The sequence below is a fragment of the Cinclus cinclus genome, chromosome 5, assembly GCF_963662255.1.
Source record: "Cinclus cinclus chromosome 5, bCinCin1.1, whole genome shotgun sequence".
NCBI lineage: Eukaryota > Metazoa > Chordata > Aves > Passeriformes > Cinclidae > Cinclus > Cinclus cinclus.
In genome coordinates, this window is record NC_085050.1 from 60,818,086 (window position 1) to 60,839,318 (window position 21,233).

General features: G+C 39.5%; 1 protein-coding gene across 1 annotated transcript; it reads left to right on the plus strand.

Annotated features, from left to right (window-relative positions):
• The first annotated feature begins 10,824 nt into the window (after positions 1 to 10,824).
• TMEM184C (transmembrane protein 184C) lies at positions 10,825 to 18,940 on the plus strand. The gene is made up of 10 exons (XM_062493664.1): positions 10,825 to 10,941; positions 12,712 to 12,842; positions 12,940 to 12,976; positions 13,712 to 13,917; positions 14,844 to 14,918; positions 15,679 to 15,772; positions 16,721 to 16,833; positions 17,510 to 17,609; positions 18,048 to 18,219; positions 18,648 to 18,940. The coding sequence occupies exons 1-10, from the start codon at positions 10,825 to 10,827 to the stop codon at positions 18,938 to 18,940; spliced, it is 1,338 nt and encodes a 445-aa protein (XP_062349648.1).
• Positions 18,941 to 21,233: the final 2,293 nt, after the last annotated feature.

The window sequence follows — 21,233 nt, forward strand, 5'->3', positions numbered from 1 at the left end:
ATGACTTGGTACTTACAGCTTTCCCTTGAAATCTTTTTTGTTATCTTGTCCTTCTCTCTGAGATCCTTTCTTAATGTTGACTTATTGTTGCCAATAAGCAGGATGAATTAACTTAGGCTCAACTCTTGACTGCTTCCACTTCTTGCAATTTTAGTGTTATCCATGCCGAAAACTGGCATTAAGTATTACTGCCCTATAATAAAAGTTCCTATGCGAACGTACTTTGAATTGTTCAGGTAGTTTCTGATGATAAAGTGATCAAAATATGACAGTTTTAGGGCAGGTGATTATTTGAAATGGTGAAAAATTATCAAGGGAAAACCAATTAAAGATTGTATTGAAATGAGTTTTCCATCTTTAGGAATGGCTTTCTATCAATTTTCCACAACTGTTCTCTCAAAGCTTCTTCAGAATCAGAATCGATAAAAAGACGAATGCTTCTGTTTCACATCAAGGAAAAAAAGATTTTATGCAGCCTTTACACTAAACTAAGAGTAATACACAGCATTTTAAACTTTTAGATACACATAGTATAGAAGATTTTGATGTCTAATTTGCAATGGATTTGTTTCAGAACTGTCAAACTACAGACAGAAAGTGATACAGCCAAAGTAATTTTAATCTAGTCTCAGTATTTTTAATCCCACAACTCAGACAAAAAGCTTGACCTAGAAAGTATAAACTTTGCTCAGCAGCACAGCAAACATTATGACATGCAACTGCAATTCATGGTTACAGGTATCCAAATTAATTAATTTAGGAAAAGATCAAGCGTAGCTTTGGCAGTCATGATTCATGTTACGAATTTTAAGAAAGGAAAAAGGAACAAAGGTCCAGAACACAAAACCTCTTCTGGACTCCAGTTAAAAAAATGAATCCTTTAAGAGGAATCTAACACAAACTAGCTTCTTGTCCCAAAACTAAATTATTACAAAAAAAAAAAAAAAAGAAAACCCAAACCTAAACCATTAGTTTTTACAGGTGGAGTGGCAAGACTGCTGCATAACAAATTTCACTAATATAAACACTGCTTAGAAAAAAACCCTTTCAAGTCAAATTTGAAGTGTATTAATAAAGCAATGAGTTTACAGCTCTTTCTCTGTTGTTCATGATCCAGAATAGCCAGAGAATTTATGTTTTAGGACAATCAGCCTGACACTTTTCAGAAGTATTACTTAAAAAGAAACCCAAAGGGATTTAGAAGATAAAGGATTTGCTATAAACAAGTAAGTAAATCGATTTAATTTTATAATAACATCATGGAACAGATTAAAGCCTAAAAAAATAAATATAGACAGAAGATAAATGGCATCAATTTGTGAAAAAGGATAAGAATGCATCTAAAGAAGGTAATCAGAAGCTATTCTCTAATGGGAAGATGGAATCATGGAAACAGACCTCCAGGTAACTGTGATCACCAAGTAAATTATTTGTTTGCAATTGAAATATGGCATCAAGAAAGAAAAGTGCAGGTTGGGATTAATCCATGGAGGTATTAAGCATTACAAGGTAAGAATTTAATTTGTGACTGTATTGTGATTATATGTGAAGTAATTGCATTCAGACTGCACAACTGATTTAAAACATTCATTTTTGGTAGCATACAGATTTTAGGGAGTGAACAAGCCCGTTCCTTGAGAGGCCCTTCAACAGTAAAAGTAATTTTGTTTAAGAAATCATACAGGGAAAAAAAAATGCTATGAAAATAGATTAGTTTAAAACTCTCCATGTAAAATTAACACACTCCTGACCAGCTCTGTTTTGTACATGTATGAACTATCTCTGTGCTACTGACGAAAACGATCTAAAAACCTAAAGCGGTTATTCTGGGTCAGACCTTCCTGTCATCCACGAGGATCCAAAGCAGGCACCTAGGGAAGGATGTAAGGACACTATAAGGGTACAAGACTTCCCTAGTAGAGTGCCCAGTCCTTCACTAAACTGAGGTAAGAATCAGTACATTTTGGGTAAATGATGGGTATTCCTCCATGAATTTATCTTTTGGAGCTAAGTAATTATGTTCTCTTCACTCTAGCAAAGCTCACTGAGATGGAATTAACTGCTGGTTTGCAAGCTAAACTGTATTCTTGAAGGTCAGTGGAAGCTTAGGCTGAGTAAGCAGGGTAAGGACCAGTAAATGAAAAGGTGAATTAATGTCTTATTTTGGATATTGTCAGAGTGTCTTTCAAAACTAACCATTTGACTTAATTTTTTTTTTCTGAATTATGTGAAAGCAACTTCCAGCCAAATCCACAGGAGTGCTCACATGCACCTGGGAATGCTGGCTCAGAAAACAGGACCAAGCTCGTGATAATAATCCCCTGCTGCATAAATGATTGATGTGTATTGATGCATAAACACTCTATAAATTAACTGAAACAATCAGGTTCAGTGTTCCTGCCCACAACTGGAATAGCAGCTGTAGCACTGACTAGGAGCCTGAGGTGACTAATGGGAATTTTTTGCTGTAGTTCTTTCTTTGTCACCTCCTGTAAATTTGTTCTTCTGTGTCTAAACACTTTGCAGTTGGAAGTATTTTCATGTGGTTGTAGATAAATATAAGTATGGCTTCATGTCTGGCAAAATCAAAGTATTCTTGCATTAGAATAAGCACATCTAATTTATAAAACAGTGCTAGGAATCACATTGGTGGTAAGAGAAAAGCAAAATGCTAAACCAGTGTAAGACACAGAACTGCATTTCTTGTATTTGTAAGAAATCTAAGGAAAAGTTCTGGGTTCATTCAGAGGCTAGCTTCTATATTGCACACATTTTGGAATCCTGTAGTGAAATCTCTCTTTGGGAATTGCACTACTCTTCTGTCCAGCACTCAAAGTTTATTAAAGTTTTGTGGGAAAAAAGCTGTTTGGCAGCATCCCAGTCCATAAGGGTCTGAGAATGATGTGCCAGAAAGACTCAAGAGGCCTAAAAAGCCACTTTGAAATATGGAAAAGCTCCTTTTTTTTTTTTTTTTTTTTTTGTCTTTTTCCAGGGGCCCAGTTCAGGGGGTTTGAGTCTGTTTCATGGATTTTTCTAGGCTGCAGAGCAGAAAAAAATCCTCTAAAATTATCATGTTTAAATAAAAATGCTGGTTTAGAATGAAAATATTTGGGTTTATGGTCTTTACTGATTCTTGAAAAACTGGGTTTTTTTCCACGAATAGTTATATATCTATCTGTAGATATTTAGAAATGTATTTCGTGTGACGACTTTCGTCAGTCACATCACTGTTTGCATATTGACAGGGATTAAAGTCCATTTACATCTCCAAATCTTTGTGTTTCTTTATACCAACATTTCTCAACAAGTGAAAACTCTGTCTTCACAATTTTGTGCCACAATGACTGCCTAGTCATAGACACAAGCTGTTACATATATGTTTGCTGAACATATACTTGCAAGGATAAAAGCACAAGCATGCATGTATTCTGGAAAGAAAAGCCTATTTATTTTCCTTATCCTCCTTTTTAGCTGTCTTTTCAGTCACTTAACAGACAACATCTCAAAGCATTTGAGTTTAAATTACTATAAAATTGCTTTTTAATTAAGTTGTTTTAAAGTATTGAGGCAGGAATTGACTTGATGAGAATAGCAGTTTTGAGAAATCAGAGCAGAAGTGCGAGAGTTTCAGGTAATGTGTACTATATAGGACACTCCTCCAAAAAAATCTTCCATTAATACTTGGAGCCCTATCCTAATTTAATGAACTTCACAAGTTTTCCCTTTGACTTCTGGAGGAAAAGGTTGGGCTCAGACTAGGTTTCTTGTCTGTTCATTTTAAGGACTGACCACAAGCCTGGAGAGAAACAGAGAAACAAGGCAAGAGAGAAAAGGAGGAAGAGTCTGGTCCTTCTGTATTTGACAGATCCCTATGGCCATACCTGGGACAGATCTGGAAGAAGACAAAGCACTGCACAGCCAAGTACCACACCATCTGATTTTCATCTGCATAATTAAATCCAGAGGTTAGGGTATTTATACAGAGCGTGGAGGACATTTTTTGCATTTGATGCACCCACAAAGTCATCATGTGGTACAGAGAGCAGACTAATACAGGCAGGCACTCACTGAAGAGCACCAGGTTCTAGTCCCAGTTCTTACAACTATTTTTGTACTTCTCCAGAACTGAATATTTCTCTATTTTCTGTAAAATTTCACAAGATTTCCCCTTTTTTACCAATAGTGCCATAAGTGGAAGACTGAAACACCAACAGTGAATAGTGAGCATTTTCTTTGGAAAGTAGAATTGAAGAGGAGAAGGGAATCCTTTCTACATTCCAAAACATCTTCTGCCTGCTGACTAAAGCATGGACCAAAGGAGGGGTTGGATCCTTTGAGACAGACAAGGGAATTGAACCTGGACCTCATCCATGTTTCTGTCTGTACTAAGCATAGAGCTACAGCCTGAAGGGAAATATTTTTCCACTGTGGGGCCAACATTTTCAGAGTTCACCTACTGGACTGAATTCTCCAGGGAGACATGCAGAGGAATGCTTCATTTCTGGACACCTACTGGGTATTAGCCTGAGTTAATGACAAAGCTGCTCAGTCCTATTAGGACTTATGAGAATTTGAGAGCATGAAGGAGTACTGCTGGAGTACAAAAGGCACCTCATCATAAAAAATGCCAGTGCTTCCACTCAACCTAATGAACCTCCAGGGTTTCATGTCAGGTGTGTAAACATTTTTAGGACTGCAATTTTGACCCAAGGCATCTAAATTCCACCTGACTTGAGCATCAGTTGTTTATATCTATTTCCGGGCTTTGTCCCAGAGTAGAATCCACAGCTCAGAAATAATCATAATATCTGCATAACACTGATTTTCAGGACGATTTATAAATATTAAGTAATCTTCATATTGCCCCTGGGCATTTTACATACACAAAAAATTGTGATAAATTGCCATAGGCTACAACACAGTCACTATCAGAATGAGAATGGAAGAACTCCTGGCTCTCAGACTAGAACTTAGTTCATGGCTCTCAGAAGGAGAAAAAAAATCTTGCTCTTCAGAAAGATGAGTTGTGCTGCTGACAGATTTTAATTGACCAAAGCCTTTTTCTTTTAAAGTGGTTTATGTTGTAGACTGGGGATCTTTCAGAGTATACATGAAACTTTGCAGCACTGCTTTTCAGTTCTAGCAGACTATTAGCAACACTGATGGGTTTTAAAGAACTGAGAAAACATGACCAAAACTTACTTTTAGTAAAACTCTGTTTTTTTCTGGAGTTAGAAAGGAATGACTGGAAAGACTATATTTAATATTATGCCAGCCTGATGCATCAGTTAGACAATCACTCAAATTAAAGAAAAGGCTTATTAGATCACTTAATCACTACCACTGGAAGCACTGTCTATACTACACTGACACGGAAGTATTTTCAGAATCCTTGACATTTTAAGCTTCTGCTCTGTTAAGATGGAAAATCCAGAAGAAAATTAATAGGAGGATTCTTTCCCCTTTGTGGCTGAAGGAATTCTAAAATTCTGGGTGTCTGAAAAAACTCTTGCTGGCATGAAAGGACTGTCACCTAGCAAAACCTTCATATCCCATTCTAGGTTTGAACAGTTCAAAAAGATCCTTCCCTAAGTTCTCTTGCACATCTTATCAATCTATTTTCTACAGACACAACTTAAAGAGTATGTTGGCCACTGTAAAGCTGCAAGTGCTGGAAAATTCTTACATAGGAAACCATTTCTAGGCTAAAGTATCAAAATGGATAAATGTCAGTATTGAAATGACAAACCACAAGCTCTAGCAATGATGTAACAAATATTTCCATCATACCAGTTTTCAGAACTCTACATCTTGATAATTTTACTTTGTTTTACACTCAGTAATACAATATAGCAGATTAAATCCACAAATCTTAGCTCCACACTGTTTGATACATGTTTACATTTACAACAAGCAAAAAGACCAAAACTACAAGTAATTCTTTATAGAACATTTGTGTGTGTGTGTGTGTGTGTGTGTGTGTGTGTGTAAAGGTGTTACATTTCTGTCCCATATGATAGATACAGGAGGTCTTAGCACAGAGACCATACCTTCCAACAAAAATTTCCAGCTGTAGAATTCCAGTGTTAGCTACTGAATACATTTAATATGGTCATGGCTGTGACACTCCTTTGGGAAATTCTCACTTCAAGTATGCCAGCTAAGGATAGTTGCACGATAGGAAAATTTGCCTATCATTCAACCACCCCATGCCTTTTCTTACAAAACCCTGCATTTTGTATTTCTCTGAAATCTCCAGATGAGAATACTATGAGGATTATATTTACATCACACTTAAAAATTTTGAAATTTCAGTTTCTTAAATACCTTCAATTTTAGGCCAACAGCACATCCTAGTGGGTACTCACACTATTCCATGACTTTTAAACTATACTTCAGTCACAGCTGCATAAATACTCTTGTGGGATCCTTCAGTGCATGCACTTTTCTTCCTTCCCTATATGGAATAACAAAGAATGAAGTTAGGAATTTGGAACTATGTGCCAATTAATAATATTGAGATAATTCAAGAACACAGAAGACTTTACAATTGGTTCCATCTATCTTTAACGTAAAAACATGCTTCTGAATATGCATAATTTTAATCAATTTTAGGCAGAATGTACAATGAACTGTAGTGTAGTTTGCTCTTTTGTTTTCATTTGCCAATAGGGAAAAAAACTTCAATTTCATAGGGGCAGCTTTACCTAGGAAATATGAGCTTAGTAATATGTGCATAATAAGCACTAGGCTAGTCAATAAAACTATATATTTACTCATCAAAAATTAATCTATTACAGCATTTTAATGAGTGGCTTTGCCAGTCAAGCATGCAGCACAATCAGAGAACTGTCTGTTGAAGCAAAAATTAAGAGAAAATGGAAAGCAAATGCTGTTTAACTCTGTCATGTTTTATAATAGTCTCACTTAGATTTTAAAATTACTTCATATGGGAAGGGTTGTGAAGTAGGGGATACACACATGGAAATCTTCAAGATATCTTCTCCCAGGTAAGTTCACAGTTTTGCATAGCTGCAAAACCTTTCAGCATATTTCTCACTCTCTGGCATTGTCACATTCATAACATATATTTGCCATAGGAAAGATGTGGTGATGTGTATCTCTTAAAGAAGTGGGCTTGTGAATGGAGTGCTGTATCCTTAACAGGCACCAAAATATGCTGAATTTTGGTGAAAGGGGGTTTGGGGGGATATTTTATGAGGAGCACCTAAGAACTCCATGATTGTGTACTCTGGAGAAACAGAGACTGAAGGGTGAACCCCTTAATCTCTAAAGCTTCCTGAAGAGGGAAGGTAGAAAGGGAGGCGCTGATTTATTCTCCCTGGCATCCAGTGATAGGACAGCTGGGAATGGTTCAAAGCTGCCTCAGGGCAGGTTTAGACGGGACATCAGGAAGCATTGCTTTACCAAGAGAGGAGTGAAACACTGGGATAGGATTCCTGGTCAGCTGGTTGATGCCCCAGACCTCATCAGAGGCATCTGCACAAGGCCTTTAATAACATACTTTAACTTCTGGTCAGCACTGAAGTTGTCAAAGAGGTGATTGTTGTAGGTCCCTTCCACCTGAAATACTTCTATTCTATTCTATTCTATTCTATTCTATTCTATTCTATTCTATTCTATTCTATTCTATTCCCATTCCACTCATCACGTGCCTGCTGAACATCTGTAATGATCAGCAGGAAGAACACATCTGCAGCAGAACCTGATACCATGAAAGAAGAAAGGCAGTGACCCTTCTCTACTTGGGTTCACATATTTCTTTCCTCTTCTTGAATGAGTTTCAGTCGTTCCAGGGAAACTTTATCACCTGATATATTTTTTGTATTTTGTTTACGGTTAAAGAGTTTAAATATTAGAGAAACAGATTTTCTGCAACTAATATGTGTCTTTTCCAAAGGCTCAAAAATCAGAAATGAGTTAAAAGGATCCCCATGTTTTAGTTCATAGTCTTCTGCTGCCTGACTCACGTTCGATGTGCTACTGCCAGTGCTAACATCTTAATTTGGCTGAGAGGAAAAGCTTCCCAGAAACAGTCCCTGTGCCCCATCTACAGGCGAACCCATCATTCCCTGTAACGCTGTGCAGGTCTCAGAACTTCTCTCCTGAGAAGGGGCGAAGCTCCAGTGAAAGAAGGGAGAGGCTCCAGCACTCTCAGCTGGATATGTACAATGTGTTTTAAAACTGTAGTTGCAAGGTAAGAGATAACAGAAGGGGTTTTTGTCAGTCCCCAAAAATTTCCTAAATGAGCACTGACAGTGGCTGTTACAGCAGGTAGAGCCTAAGCAACAATACTGCCCATTTTCTGGAATAATTTCCACAGGAAATCTGAATGAATCTGTGTTCAGGAATCTGTGCTGTAAATAAAGCAGCAAAGAAGGAATTCTCAGTAAAAATCTATTAACTTCTCAACAGGAGGACATGTAATAAGTAAAGGAGAAAAGAGAAGATGCTCTTCAGTTAATACTATTTGCTAGAAATAAATGTATTTTTATGCTTTGTGAAAGAATTTTTAGTTGGAAGGGACCTCTGGTCATGGTCCATATCAGTTTTCTATCTTCATATATGTGATGGGGTATGGGAGGGATTTGTTCCTATAATCTTTGTCAGATCTGAAAAGTTTTATGGTAGAGGGGTTGAGCAGCAACTTTTTCCACCATATTTTGTTCCCATATTATTATGGCAGCAAATTTATTTCCATGAATGCCATAACCTGAATGGTAGATGTTTGAAGGAAGCTATGGAGGTAGCTAAAAAGCCCCCAGCTAATTAACATGCACAAATCACAGTGACCAAAACCACAAAGAAGCTGCATCAAAAGTTACCACCCAAACTACTGCTTACAGATGCTTCTAGATCCAAACCCAGTCACTCTCTTCCATGATCATCCCCAAAAGAAACAGGGAAGTAATCAGAATGTGGTAGCAGCATTTCTGTAACAAAGATCCATTTCTTATAACTGGTGACAACCCTCTGACAGAGAAATAATGATGGAAAGGAAAAATGAAATTAAATTGAGTTTTTAACTCTCATTAAGTTTTAATAAAATGAAATAAAAATGCACTGGAAAAGTTGGTGGTGTGAGTAAGCACCAGAGAGGAGAGTGGCCTGAATCAGGTGTTTGAGGTTGGATGTGGTATCAAAGAGCTGACAGTAAGACCATTATAATTAAGGGGAAATCTCTGATTTTTCACTGTATGAGAATTTGAATTTAATCCTTACCGTCCACCTCCCAGGGAAATTATGATCAGGCAAGTGCAGCTGCACGGTTATTACCATGCAGCTGCACTTGCATAGCACAAAGCAAGAACAAAAAATGATGAAACCTATGAAACAAATGGCATGCGAATAAAAACATAATTCATGAATAATAAACACCACATAGTTTTCCAGCCACAATTACAGTCTGTTTTCTTTGCCATTTTAATTCAGTAAATTTTATAGGGTTCCATGTGGTAAGGAATATTCCCAGTTTATTATATTTCGACATAACTCTCCTTTAAATAAATTTTAAATTCATGAGAGCGGAATGTACATAATGATTGACATCAACAATAATTCACATCAGTCTTTCCAGCAGCAGGGAACGCCGCTAGTACAGTTGATATCTGCAAGTTCTGGGCAGTAGCTGGTACTCTTTTTCTAGTATTAGAAGCTCTAATAGTGAAAGTGAACTCTGTAGATTTGGTTTTTACTACTATTTCACGAGTAGCTTCAAGCTGAAAAGCGGGAAGAATGCGGGCGCTCTGGAGATGGAGCAGCCGCACAGAGCTCACAGCCCATGTACCGCTTGGGAAACTGACCCCTCCTCTTAATGGCTCTTAACTTTTACACAGGAACAACACACCCTGTTCCTTAGTACCTCTTCATTCATGGGGGTTCTTCCAGCACGTTTTAGAGACGCCTCAAAGTAAAATCTACAGCTGCCTCCTCGCAAGGATTTGGAGCTGCAGGTCCTTGGGCATTTGGCGGAGTTACCGCCTGCGGCCCCAGCTCAGCTCCTCGCCTGAGGCCCTGTGTTTGCCAATGACTGCGACGGGCTGAGCTGGCAACTGAGCAGCTTTTACACGGCACTTCCGAAACACGAAAATAAACCTTCAACGAACTGCTGAAGTTTGACACCTATTTTGTATTATTTCCCATTACTGGTGCGCCCGCTGGAGCCTCCACGCCCCGACTATGTCGCAATCCTCTCCCGGCACGGCGAGGAGCGGCTCCCCAGGGCACGGCGGCTCCCGGGAGAGGCGTTTGAGGGCAGGGGCTGCGCTGAGCAGCGCAGTCAGAGCAGCCTCTCCCCTTTAGCCGGCATCGCTGCCGTTCCCACACATCCCCCGACGTTCATCCCCTCAGCTCCAGCCGCTCCGGGAGCGCGGCACAGCCCACTGCCAGCGGCGGGGGGAGGGGGGGCGGGTGGAACACACCAACCCTCCCCGAGCCGGGGGGGGGGTTGCGCGGTTCTGCCTGGCTGTCCCTGATGGGCGGGGCAGCGGTGATGGGCGGGGTAAGGAACCAATCAGAGAAGCCTCCGGGCCGGGGCGGGACAGCCGGAAGCGGCGCTGGGCGGAAGCGCCGCGGGGGCGTGAGCGGGGCAGGGCTGGGCGCGCCGGGGCGGGACGGGGCCGAGCCGGGATACTGATTTGCGCGGCTGGGATACGGAGCCGAGCCGGGATACTGATTTGGGCGGCTGGGGTACGGAGCCGAGCCCCGGAGCTGAGGCGGCGGCCCCGCCGGTGATGCGCACTCCGCAGGGGCTGCCGGCCCGCTGAGGTCGGTGCGAGGAGCGCCGGCGGCGGCGCCGCGGCCATGCCGTGCACCTGCGGGAACTGGCGGCGATGGATCCGGCCGCTCGTGGTGCTGCTCTACATCGTGGGGCTGCTGGTAGTGGTGCCGCTCTGCGTGTGGGAGCTGCAGAAGCTGGAGGTGAGGGGCGCGGCCGGGGGCGCTCCGCCGGGGCCGCTGGCAGCGGGCTCGGCCCCGGCAGGGCTGCGGCGCGGAATGTGTTACCGCATCCGTGTATAAAAGTAGCGAAATCGGGGTGCCAGGAGGATGGACCAGGCTCTGCTCAGTGGTGCTGGGCAATAGGACGAGAGGCAATGGCAGAAACTGATCCACAGGAAGTTCCACCTGGATATGAGGAAAAACTTCTTTACTGGGCAGGGACCACACAGTGGAACAGACTGACCAGAGAGGGTGTGGAGTCTCACCTGCCGGAGATATTCCAGAACTGTTTGGACACAGTCCAGTGCCATGTGCTCCGGGATGACCCTGCTCGAGCAGAGCGGTTGGAGCAGATGACCCAGTGTGGTCCTCTCCAACCTGACCCATTTTGTGAAAGGAGAGGCTGGAGAAGTGCCATGGTGCTACTGGACACATTTGTCCTGCTGCTAAAGCCCTGGTGAACTTCAAAAGAACAGGGCAGTGTTTCTTCCCCTTCTGTTTCCATAATAGTTGCTGTTTGAACAGTTGGTATAATTCTGAAGAAATTCGAGTCAGCCAAGAGGCACAGAGTGACAGAATAGGTCAGGTCGGAAGGGACCACACTGGGTCATCTGCTCCAACCTCCCTGCTCGAGCAGGGTCATCCTGGAGCACATGGCACTGGATTGTGTCCAGACTGTTCTGGAATATCTCCAGCAGGGGAGACTCCGCACCCTCTCTGGACAATCTATTCCTGTCTGTGGTCCCTGCCCAGTAAAGAAGTTGTTCTTCATGGTCAGGTGAAACTTCTGGACATCAGTTTCTGCCATTGCCAATCATCCTATTGCTAGGTTACCACCAAGAAGAGTCTGGCTCTTCTCCATAAGTTCATCCCAAAACTTAGATTTTGAAACTTAGTACTAATGCTGGTATTCATAAAAGTATTTCTGCCTGTTTTGGGAGAATTTAGTGGAGCATCTCTATGGATAGAGAAGGTCCTCTTTCACGCTGGTGGCACATAACTGTGGTGTGTGAATTACACACACATATGATCACATCTCTAACAAGAAGTAAAATGTTAACCTTAAAATGCATGCATTGTTTAATGTGCTACAGGTCTGTGCCCCTGGAGGTAGGCTTTTTCAGGGTGTAATTTTCAGGACTTAATGACAGTAAGATCTGTCTTGAATGTGTTTAAAATTTTCAGGTTTGAATTCCTGTTCTGATGCATAATGCATGTTCAGCATAATAGATGTTTATATCCAAGTTTATACCATTAAGTCTGATACTTTTAGAGAAACTGGTCAGAAGCAAAACTAGAAAACAACAGGAGACATGGGATATTGATGTAAAGTAGGGGATCAGAGAAAAGATTCTCATCAAAGGAGACTGAGAAGAGTCTGCTATGTTTCTCAGGTTTTGGTACATAAGAATATTAATTGCTTTTCAGAGAGCTTTGATTTAAAATTTCAGCCCTGTGTTTTAGCAGACATTGTGGTTTTATGTATCTACATGCACATCTATTTCAGTTTGTTAAATTAAAACTAATTGATTACCATTTGGAACTTGATTTTAGAGCTAGAAAGTCTTCAAATCCACGGTTTTTAGAAATTTCATAAGGCAGCACTGAATCAAGACAAGTTCCATACACATAGCAAGGAATCTATTGTGGGTTTCAGTAAATTAAGTACTGGGCATTACTCTGTTGTTGTGGAATGTTTTGTGTACTTGTAAATACTTGAAAGTATTAAGACTGAAAATTTGATTTTGCAAGGTTGGAATTCATACCAAGGCATGGTTTATCGCTGGGATATTTCTACTAATGACTATACCAATATCTCTCTGGGGGATACTGCAACACTTAGTCCATTATACTCAACCTGAATTACAGAAACCAATAATAAGGTAATATTTCACGTTTTACTTATGCTACAAATATTGGATTTAATTCAGACTAAAAGTACTTTTAGTAATATAAAATGTTATTTTGTTGTTGTAACAGGATTCTGTGGATGGTGCCGATCTACAGTTTAGACAGTGTAAGTGTTCTCTTACTGTTACCAGCTCAATCAAATTCTGTTTGTTGTGGGACTGAGGGAAAACCGTGTCATGGCAGAAACTGTGCTGCATGGGGAGGGCTAGCCCTAGAAACTTCTGGGCATTCCTGTTTATGGAGTATGTCAGAAGCATAGTTCTTACCACATTCTTCTTCTGGAGATTTGGGGTTGCTTTTGAAACCTTTCTTAACCCTGTCCTTGAGTGTCCTTTATGATGGATGTGGAGATAGGAGCCTGCTTTTCAACCTTCCATCTTAATAGCAGAAATGGAAACTGGACTGATCCAAGTACTGACTCAAAAGTCAGTGCTGTACTTTCCTTATCCAAGTCAGGCTTACTACTAGAATTCTTTCCTGAGTTATGCTTAATGCTAAAATGATTATTTTTTGCTTCAGGGGACAAAGGGTAATATTCTTTGCAGGGTGCAACAGCAGTGTGATACTCAGAAACAGACAGCTCTGCCACCTGATTGACAACCACAGTTTCACTAAAAATAAAAAATCTGTTTTTGATCTGAAACTCAGAGAGTTGGCTACGACAGGTGGAATCTGAAGTTCTGTGTGTGTTATTTTGTAGCTGTAGCTTTGCCCTCCCATTAGCCCAATGCTCCCAGTCCTGTGTGATCAGTGCCTGCTGGCTCAAGAGCTTGCTGGACCAGTGTTGTTGTGTCTTTTGTCTTTCTTGCACGTAACCTTTTGTGTACCTCTCTTCTTGCAGTGGATAGCTTTGAAATACCCCAAGATTGCAATATATGTGGATACATGTCGAGAATGCTATGAAGCTTATGTCATCTATAACTTTATGGTTTTTCTTTCAAATTACTTAACCAACCGGTACCCAAACCTCGTGTTAATAATAGAAGCGAAAGATCAGCAGAGGCATCTGCCCCCTCTCTGTTGCTGTCCATCGTGGGCTATGGGAGAGTGAGTATATGATGACATCTTCAAGCTTTAGGCTGTGTAGGCTGATCCAAACATTTTGTTTTCACATTTAGCAGCATAACTTTTGCTGCTTGACAGAGTCAGTTTATGGTTTGTATGTGTTTGATCAGCTGTGAACCTCTGCTGAAAGCAGCTGTGGATGAGTGACAGTCGAGCTATAAAACATCCTGTGAATTGGACTTAGTTACTAACATGCATTGATTGACTTAGGGGATGCTGAAGGAAACTTTCTTATTTTTGAAAAATGTTTTAAAAAGGTTTCCTGGAATCTACTTCTCTTGCTATAATAAAATATTTGCCACAAATCTCATGTGGAATTGGGAGTAGACTGGGTAGCCGGTTTTTACTTTAGGTTGTTTTTACTTCAGGTGAAGGGTGAAAGGCCTTATGCACCTTAACTGTTTATTTCTGAACGTTTACATTAATGAAATCTCTCTCTGTCTCTTAAGAGATTCCAATAAAGCTGTTTGGGGTGAGGAGAGGGGAAGGTGGGCTTCAGTGGTTGCAGCTTTTTACAGCTTGCCATAGTGGGCAAAGAGCTTTGGTTCTTTTAAATGTTAAGGGCAATTATTATGATTTTTACATCTCTTATGTTTAGATTCATAGTTTTTCTTAAGTCTTCAAAAACAGCAAAAATTGCATTCTCTTTGTTTAGCCCAGCCAGAAGCTTTTCATGGCTAAAACAAGTGAATCATTGAGTATTTCCTGTAATGTGTCTGTAAAAATCCAGCTGTTTAGTGTATTTTGTGTATACACACTGTATACTGTAACATCTGAAGTCCTGGATGCAGAAGTTGAAATTACGGTAAAATTAAAATTTAGCTCAGTAAATCTACTGAGAATAGCAATCTTCCATAAGTGAATTGTATTTAAGTCCTTGTACAATAAATTTTGTGTTTCTCTTTCAGAGTTTTATTATTTAGATGTAAACTGGGTGTTTTACAGTACACTGTTGTCAGACCATTTACTACCATTATTGCATTGTAAGTACACTGATAAGTAATTAATATTGATCTTGAGGATATGATTATGAGTTACACTGGAAAGAATTTTCATGCCCTTTGTATTGGATCAAGGCAATTTGAAAGCAGTCTTGTGTTACATGCTAAATGGATCCCAACAATTTGAATCAACCTATGATTTCTTTATGACTTCTCTATAGCAAATGATTATTTGCAGAATTTAAATCATAAATACTTAATGCCAGTTTCTGTAATCAGTGGGATAAAATGTGAAGTACTGTTGGGATGGGAAATAAATTTTTATGATCTCTTAATTTTTAGGTTTTTTTTCCTCCTCCCTTTTTTTCAATTACTTCAACAGTTCAGTATTTTTAAAGGCAGGTTTCATGTAACTTTTAAAATTTGTTTTAAACTTTGCAGCTGACAAGCTTGACTGTGTGCCTTCATATCATACAGCCTGTGTTTGTAAAGGAACAGTAGACAGTCATGCATAATGATGCTGAAAGCTTAATTTCATGAGCTTTGCATTGATGGTCATTACTGTTAATTCTGTGGGACTGTGGAAAAAGTTGTTACTCACAATGAATATCCATATAAATGTATTTATATTTTTATATTTATATATATATTTGAGCTGTTGGAAACTGACTCTTGTGCAGGCCCCCAGTGCCCATATTTGAGTACCAGAAGAGGTTTTGAATTCTAAGGGTTGGTTGAAAATGTAGCACTTGAGGGAACTGATCTGTTACTCCATAGTGATTAATTCTAAAAATTCTTCCAGAATTTGTGAACTAGTGGGAGTGTATGATGAAGGAAACTTCAGCTTCAACAACGCATGGACTTACCTGGTTATACTTAACAACATGTCACAACTAGTGAGTATCAGGAGTACATCTTTCTGCTCTTTGAATTCATCAATATTATGTGAATCCTCTATGTGAACTGTTGGCAGTGATTGTGTTAATGTCTGGTAATTCTTACAGGTTGACTATTTTCCATTGTAAGTCAAAATTGCTGTCTGTTAAATATTTCGTGTGAAAAACACTGGGAAACCAGATAATCTAAAGCTTTTATTATTTTTACTATGAAGCTCCATAAAGCAAGCACCTTTCTACCCCAAATTATTTGATGGGTGAGGTCGTATGGCCCAGGCATTAGAGCTGCAGTCTTGCCCCTCTCTGGTAAGAGGTGACTCCACTTGCCCCCACAGCTTCCTCCCAGCACTCATATGAAGAGTCAATTTGTTAAAAATTCTGTGTTATAAATGGTGATAACATTTGCAGGAAAAAATGAAAATGGTGTTTGCAGTGCTGAGAGTCAGGCCTGCCCAAGACCTTTTCTTGTTGGGTCAGCTGTCAGATAAATCAGGGTAAGATGTCAGCCCCTAAAATTGAGAGTTTCATTTTGGAGTCCATGGATTGGTTTTACTTCTCTTGGCAACAGCAGCAGGAGTCAGAACAGCATAACGACTGGGACCATTTGGAAATTCTGTCCTCCTCTTACTGCCACCCCTGTGTTTGATGGGTGACTGCCACAGAAGGAGCTGTAATTGCTTTCTGCTGTGACAGCTGTCCCACCAGCAGCATGAACTTCTGTGTCCTGGTTGAAATGATTGGAATTTCAAAAACGAAAAAAAGAAGTGCTTGAAAACAGAAAGGCCAAGATTCCATAAAACCAAAGTCTTTTTTATAAAGAAACAGATAGCATTTTAAGGTTGTATCATACTATGATAGATATTTTAACTGTAGAGATGGTGTAACACAACTCCCTCAGAAAATAAACAAGGATTTGAAAGCTTTCATTAATTTTCTTTTCCTTGTCAGTTTGCCATGTATTGTCTGGTGCTGTTTTATAAAGTACTGCGTGAGGAACTGAACCCTATCCAGCCTGTTGGCAAGTTCCTTTGTGTGAAGATGGTAGTTTTTGTTTCTTTCTGGTAAGTGGATTTTCTACTCTTTACTTCTTGCTCTCATGATGGATCGTAAAAGAGCTAAAAAGGCTGGATTTGTTAGGCTGAGGTTAGAGGCCTTAAAATATCTCCACATAATCTTAATGAGCTGCAGTGATGGGAAGAGGGTACTAATATGTTGGAGAGAGCAGTCTTGATCACTTATGTTTTAGACTTGCTCTTTTGAAAGGTGATTCTCAAGAACATAACTTATTTTAGAATCTTCACTTGCAGTTTTTTCAGTTATTTCAAAACTTTTTTTTTTCCTTTTAAAAGTAAAAACTACTTTTTCAAAATAAGCTACTGCAAGTTAAATAGAAATTGCATTGCTCAACTTAGCTGCTGATTGAGGGAGTGACTATCAGAGCATTACTCTCTGAGCTACAGCAATATCCTGAAAGAGAAGCAGCTTGTTCTAATGACTGACTGGAACAACAAACTCTCCTTTGGTTCTCTGTTCATTCTGTTGGTCTTAAGGGTCAGGGATGAATGACATCTCTTGTTAAGTTTGTTTCCTCCTCTTAAAATCTAAGTATATAAACAGAAGAGGTTTTTTTAAAGATTCTTCCTCTTTGTATACATATGACCAGATCTGCTTGTAGATTTTTGGCACTGCTGTTACAATTATAATACAAATACTTCCTGTAATTATTAATCTTTACAGGCAGGCTGTGCTCATTGCATTGCTGGTGAAAGTTGGTGTTATTTCTGAGAAGCACACCTGGGATTGGCAAAGTGTGGAAGCTGTGGCTACAGGCTTACAGGTAGGAGCAGGTGGTTATTTCTGGGGAGGAATGGTTATATGTAAGATGACATACCTGATCTCAAGGAAATATTATCATACTCACTGTAATTAACACAGGCTTGATTAGTAATGATTTATTCTAAGCTTGGCCAAGTTTCAGGCAACGAGCCCACGTGAGTTTTATTCTCAACACTTCTATAGCCACGTATTGGGCAGAAGGAAAGAGCCCCAGTGAAATATGTGTGGATAGCCTTGTATTTCTTCTTGCTGCTTGTTAAATTAACTGTTTAAGTCAAGTCCTGTACGTATGGCTCTCTGAAAACTGCCAAGAATATCCTGGTGGAAAAGTAGCTGGTGTCAGTATCCCAGGGCAATTGGAGCCTTTCAGTTACAGAAGAAACTCAGAACTATTTTTCTCCAGTTACAAATTGTTAAGTCAGTGTCTCTGTCATTGCAGGATTTTATCATTTGTGTGGAGATGTTTCTGGCTGCTATTGCACATCACTACAGTTTTTCCTATAAACCTTATGTGCAAGAAGCTGAAGAAGGCTCATGCTTTGACTCCTTCCTTGCAATGTGGGATATTTCTGATCTAAGGGCAGATATCTCTGAACAGGTTCGAAATGTGGGTGAGTAACAGACAAGATTTGTACAGTCTTATCAACAGCATCTGTATATCCAGTTTCATGTCACACTATTGTCTACCTTTATAGTACCCTGAGAACATTCTATTGCCAAATCAGTGGCAGCTGCATCCCTAGAGCATTTCATGGTTTATCTGGCACTTTTTTCCTTTCAAGAATTCCTGACTGATTTAGAGTCTATTTTTTAATTTTTCTTTTAAAAAGAAAAGGTTAGGTAAGTAGAGGAACGTCCTTTGTTTTGCTCTTAAATGGAAAGGACATACTTTTCTTTATTAAAACTAACAGGGCCTGTGTAAAATACAATACAAAACCAAGACTCATCTTCTAATTTAGCATGATTGTTTTAGGGTTGATGTGCTCAAAGACTGGTGTTGGAAGGATTAAAAAACATTTTGCATTTTGCCTAATTCTAGGGAGGACAGTTTTGGGCCAGCCAAGGAAAATGTTTTTTGCTGAGGATCATGAACAAAATGAGCATACCAGTTTACTGTCTTCATCTACTCAAGACCCAATTTCTGATGCTTCTTCAATGCCATCTTCACCCATGGGTCACTATCAGGGGTTTGGACACACTGTGACCCCTCTCACAACACCGACGACAGCCCCTGCAGTCGATGGGATTTTTAACCCTTCTGCCAGTCAGGATGCTGAGGAATCACCTGAACTAGAGAACAACTTGGCAGAGAAAGCTTTGGATAAAAGTTAAACTCACCTTTTCTTTGAATGTGTCAAGGAATCATTACGTACTTGCCTCATGTGTCCTGTTAACATGTGCTATTTAAGGATGAAAGGTGAAAAGCTTGAAAAAGCTGCTGCATGGACAGGAAGAGGATATGGCTGTAACTGATATCTGAATCCAGAATCTACAATGGATGTGAGCATCTGTGAGTACCCCATGGATATGAAACACGCACACTTTAAAGGTTTCTGCATAAATTTAAGCATCATCTCCTTAAACTGCTAAATGCTTCTGCATCATATCAAAATTACACTGGATTTCATTAGTGCAAAAGCAACATTTGAAAAAAATCCTCTGCTCATATTAAAATGAAGTGCAAGTACTACTAGCAGTGGGAAATCCTAATTTCAAGAATGTAATTTAAGAAGAGCAGTAGCAAAAGCTTTGTTTTAACTTGGCTTGTCTTAATGACAGTTAACTTCCATAGCCTGTGCTGAATGGAGTGTGGGGTAAAATGATAGCTTCTGTACAGATGCCACCTTCTTCCCATTCCTACATAGCTAAATAAAGTCCCTTCATGAAGATAGTTACTACCAAGCATTAGTAAAGAACCTCTACAAAGAAAACATTCCCTGCAGGCCTTGTTCTCAAAGTCCATGCCCAGATCATACGGTTGGTTTATCTGTTGTCTTTGAGGCTCATAGTTTGTAAGTCTTTTATATCCAGAAGAGACAGCCAGGATGGTAAGTTTTGGATTAATACTTTACCTTGACTATTCTTTTCCCTAGCCTTCTAAAATAAGAATAATGATTTGTACCTTAAAATACATGGAGGGGGAATGAAGGATATTGAAAAGGAAGTAAAAAACAAAACTCATTTCTTTATTTTGGGCTGCAGTAAGTTCTTTAACGCTTAAGTTTTTTTAAGCTGTTAAAGCAGGGTATCTTGTGTCTGTAGTAATTTGTGTTCTTAAATTTGTGTCTGTGTGTGATTGTATTATGCTTCTAGTATAGCTTGGATTCAAATCTAATAGCTGTTTTTTTCCCCAGAGAAGATCTTTGCTGAGGTACAACTATGTAGCTAGTCTAATCCTGGAGTTACTAGGACTAGATTTCAGCCCAAGAAGCAGTACACTTGTATAAAGATGTTACTTTGCAAAAACTGACAATGTCAGAGCGGTATTGTTTTTATCTCATTAACATATTTTTTTACTATTATTGCATGTTTGCAATCTGACAAAATCAACCAAACCAGTAGAGCACTACTTTTTAAATGACAAGATCTTAGGTTTCTTTTTCAGCATTGTTAGCATTTCCAGGATAAATGTTTTAACTTCTGTCTGTCAGTAAATTCATCTTAAGTGCTTTTTTTGCAGTACTAGTGTGATGTAAATATTGCGCCTTACTCACTAGGCTGCATATTTTATAGCTGAGTATGTACTTGCTGTATCTGAAGTTAGTGAGAAAGTGAAAATCATGATTTTCAATTTGCCAACTCATTGCCTTTGTTGTAAATAAGCAATTAAAGATTTTATTTAAACTGTTCACCTTCTATCAATTGGATTTACTGCTACAGTAATTTAAGAGTATGAATGACACATGACTAAACTGTCCTCATGGAAGAGGCTGTTAAGTAGAACTACTGCAGGAGTTTGTGCTTCCATTATTTCATGGCTTGTACTGTAAAGGGAATTCTTGTTTGGGCTTATGAAGAATCAGAACCTTCTAATCCATGGTTGATCCCAACTATCACCTTATGCATGTCAAAGCTTTGCTCTGAAAGGAAACAACTTGTAGAGGTAAACGCTGCATTGGGACCTCAGTGCCCAGTTCAGCCACTACCAGAAATAACCTAATTTCCTGCATGTATACAAGTAGAGAGGGGCAGGGGTAGGAGTAATACCTGAGGGAGCAGGGCTGCTGCAAGCAGAGTAGCTACTGTGCTCTAGCTCTTCAAAAAATTAACTCTGAAGAATTTTTTTTTTTTAATACTTGAAGTTATCTCTGTTTGGTGTAAAGCTATGGTTCGGAGGGGACCCTGATATGAAAACAGCTATTTAAGTGTCTTGGTTACTTCAGAGTATTTCTTCATAGCTACTAGGTTTTTTATTATTATTCAGTTATTATATTTGCAGTGTATAATATTCCTGCTTGTTTATTTCTGTGAGAATATTTTTTTTAATTGCAATAGCTTACAGGATTGTACCTTTGCCTAGAGACTGCTACTGAATTTAAAAATAAACAGAAATCTTGCAATGGTACCTACCCTGTCTTCTGAAAACCACTACCACAGTCTCCACAGCATAACCTATCACAATTAC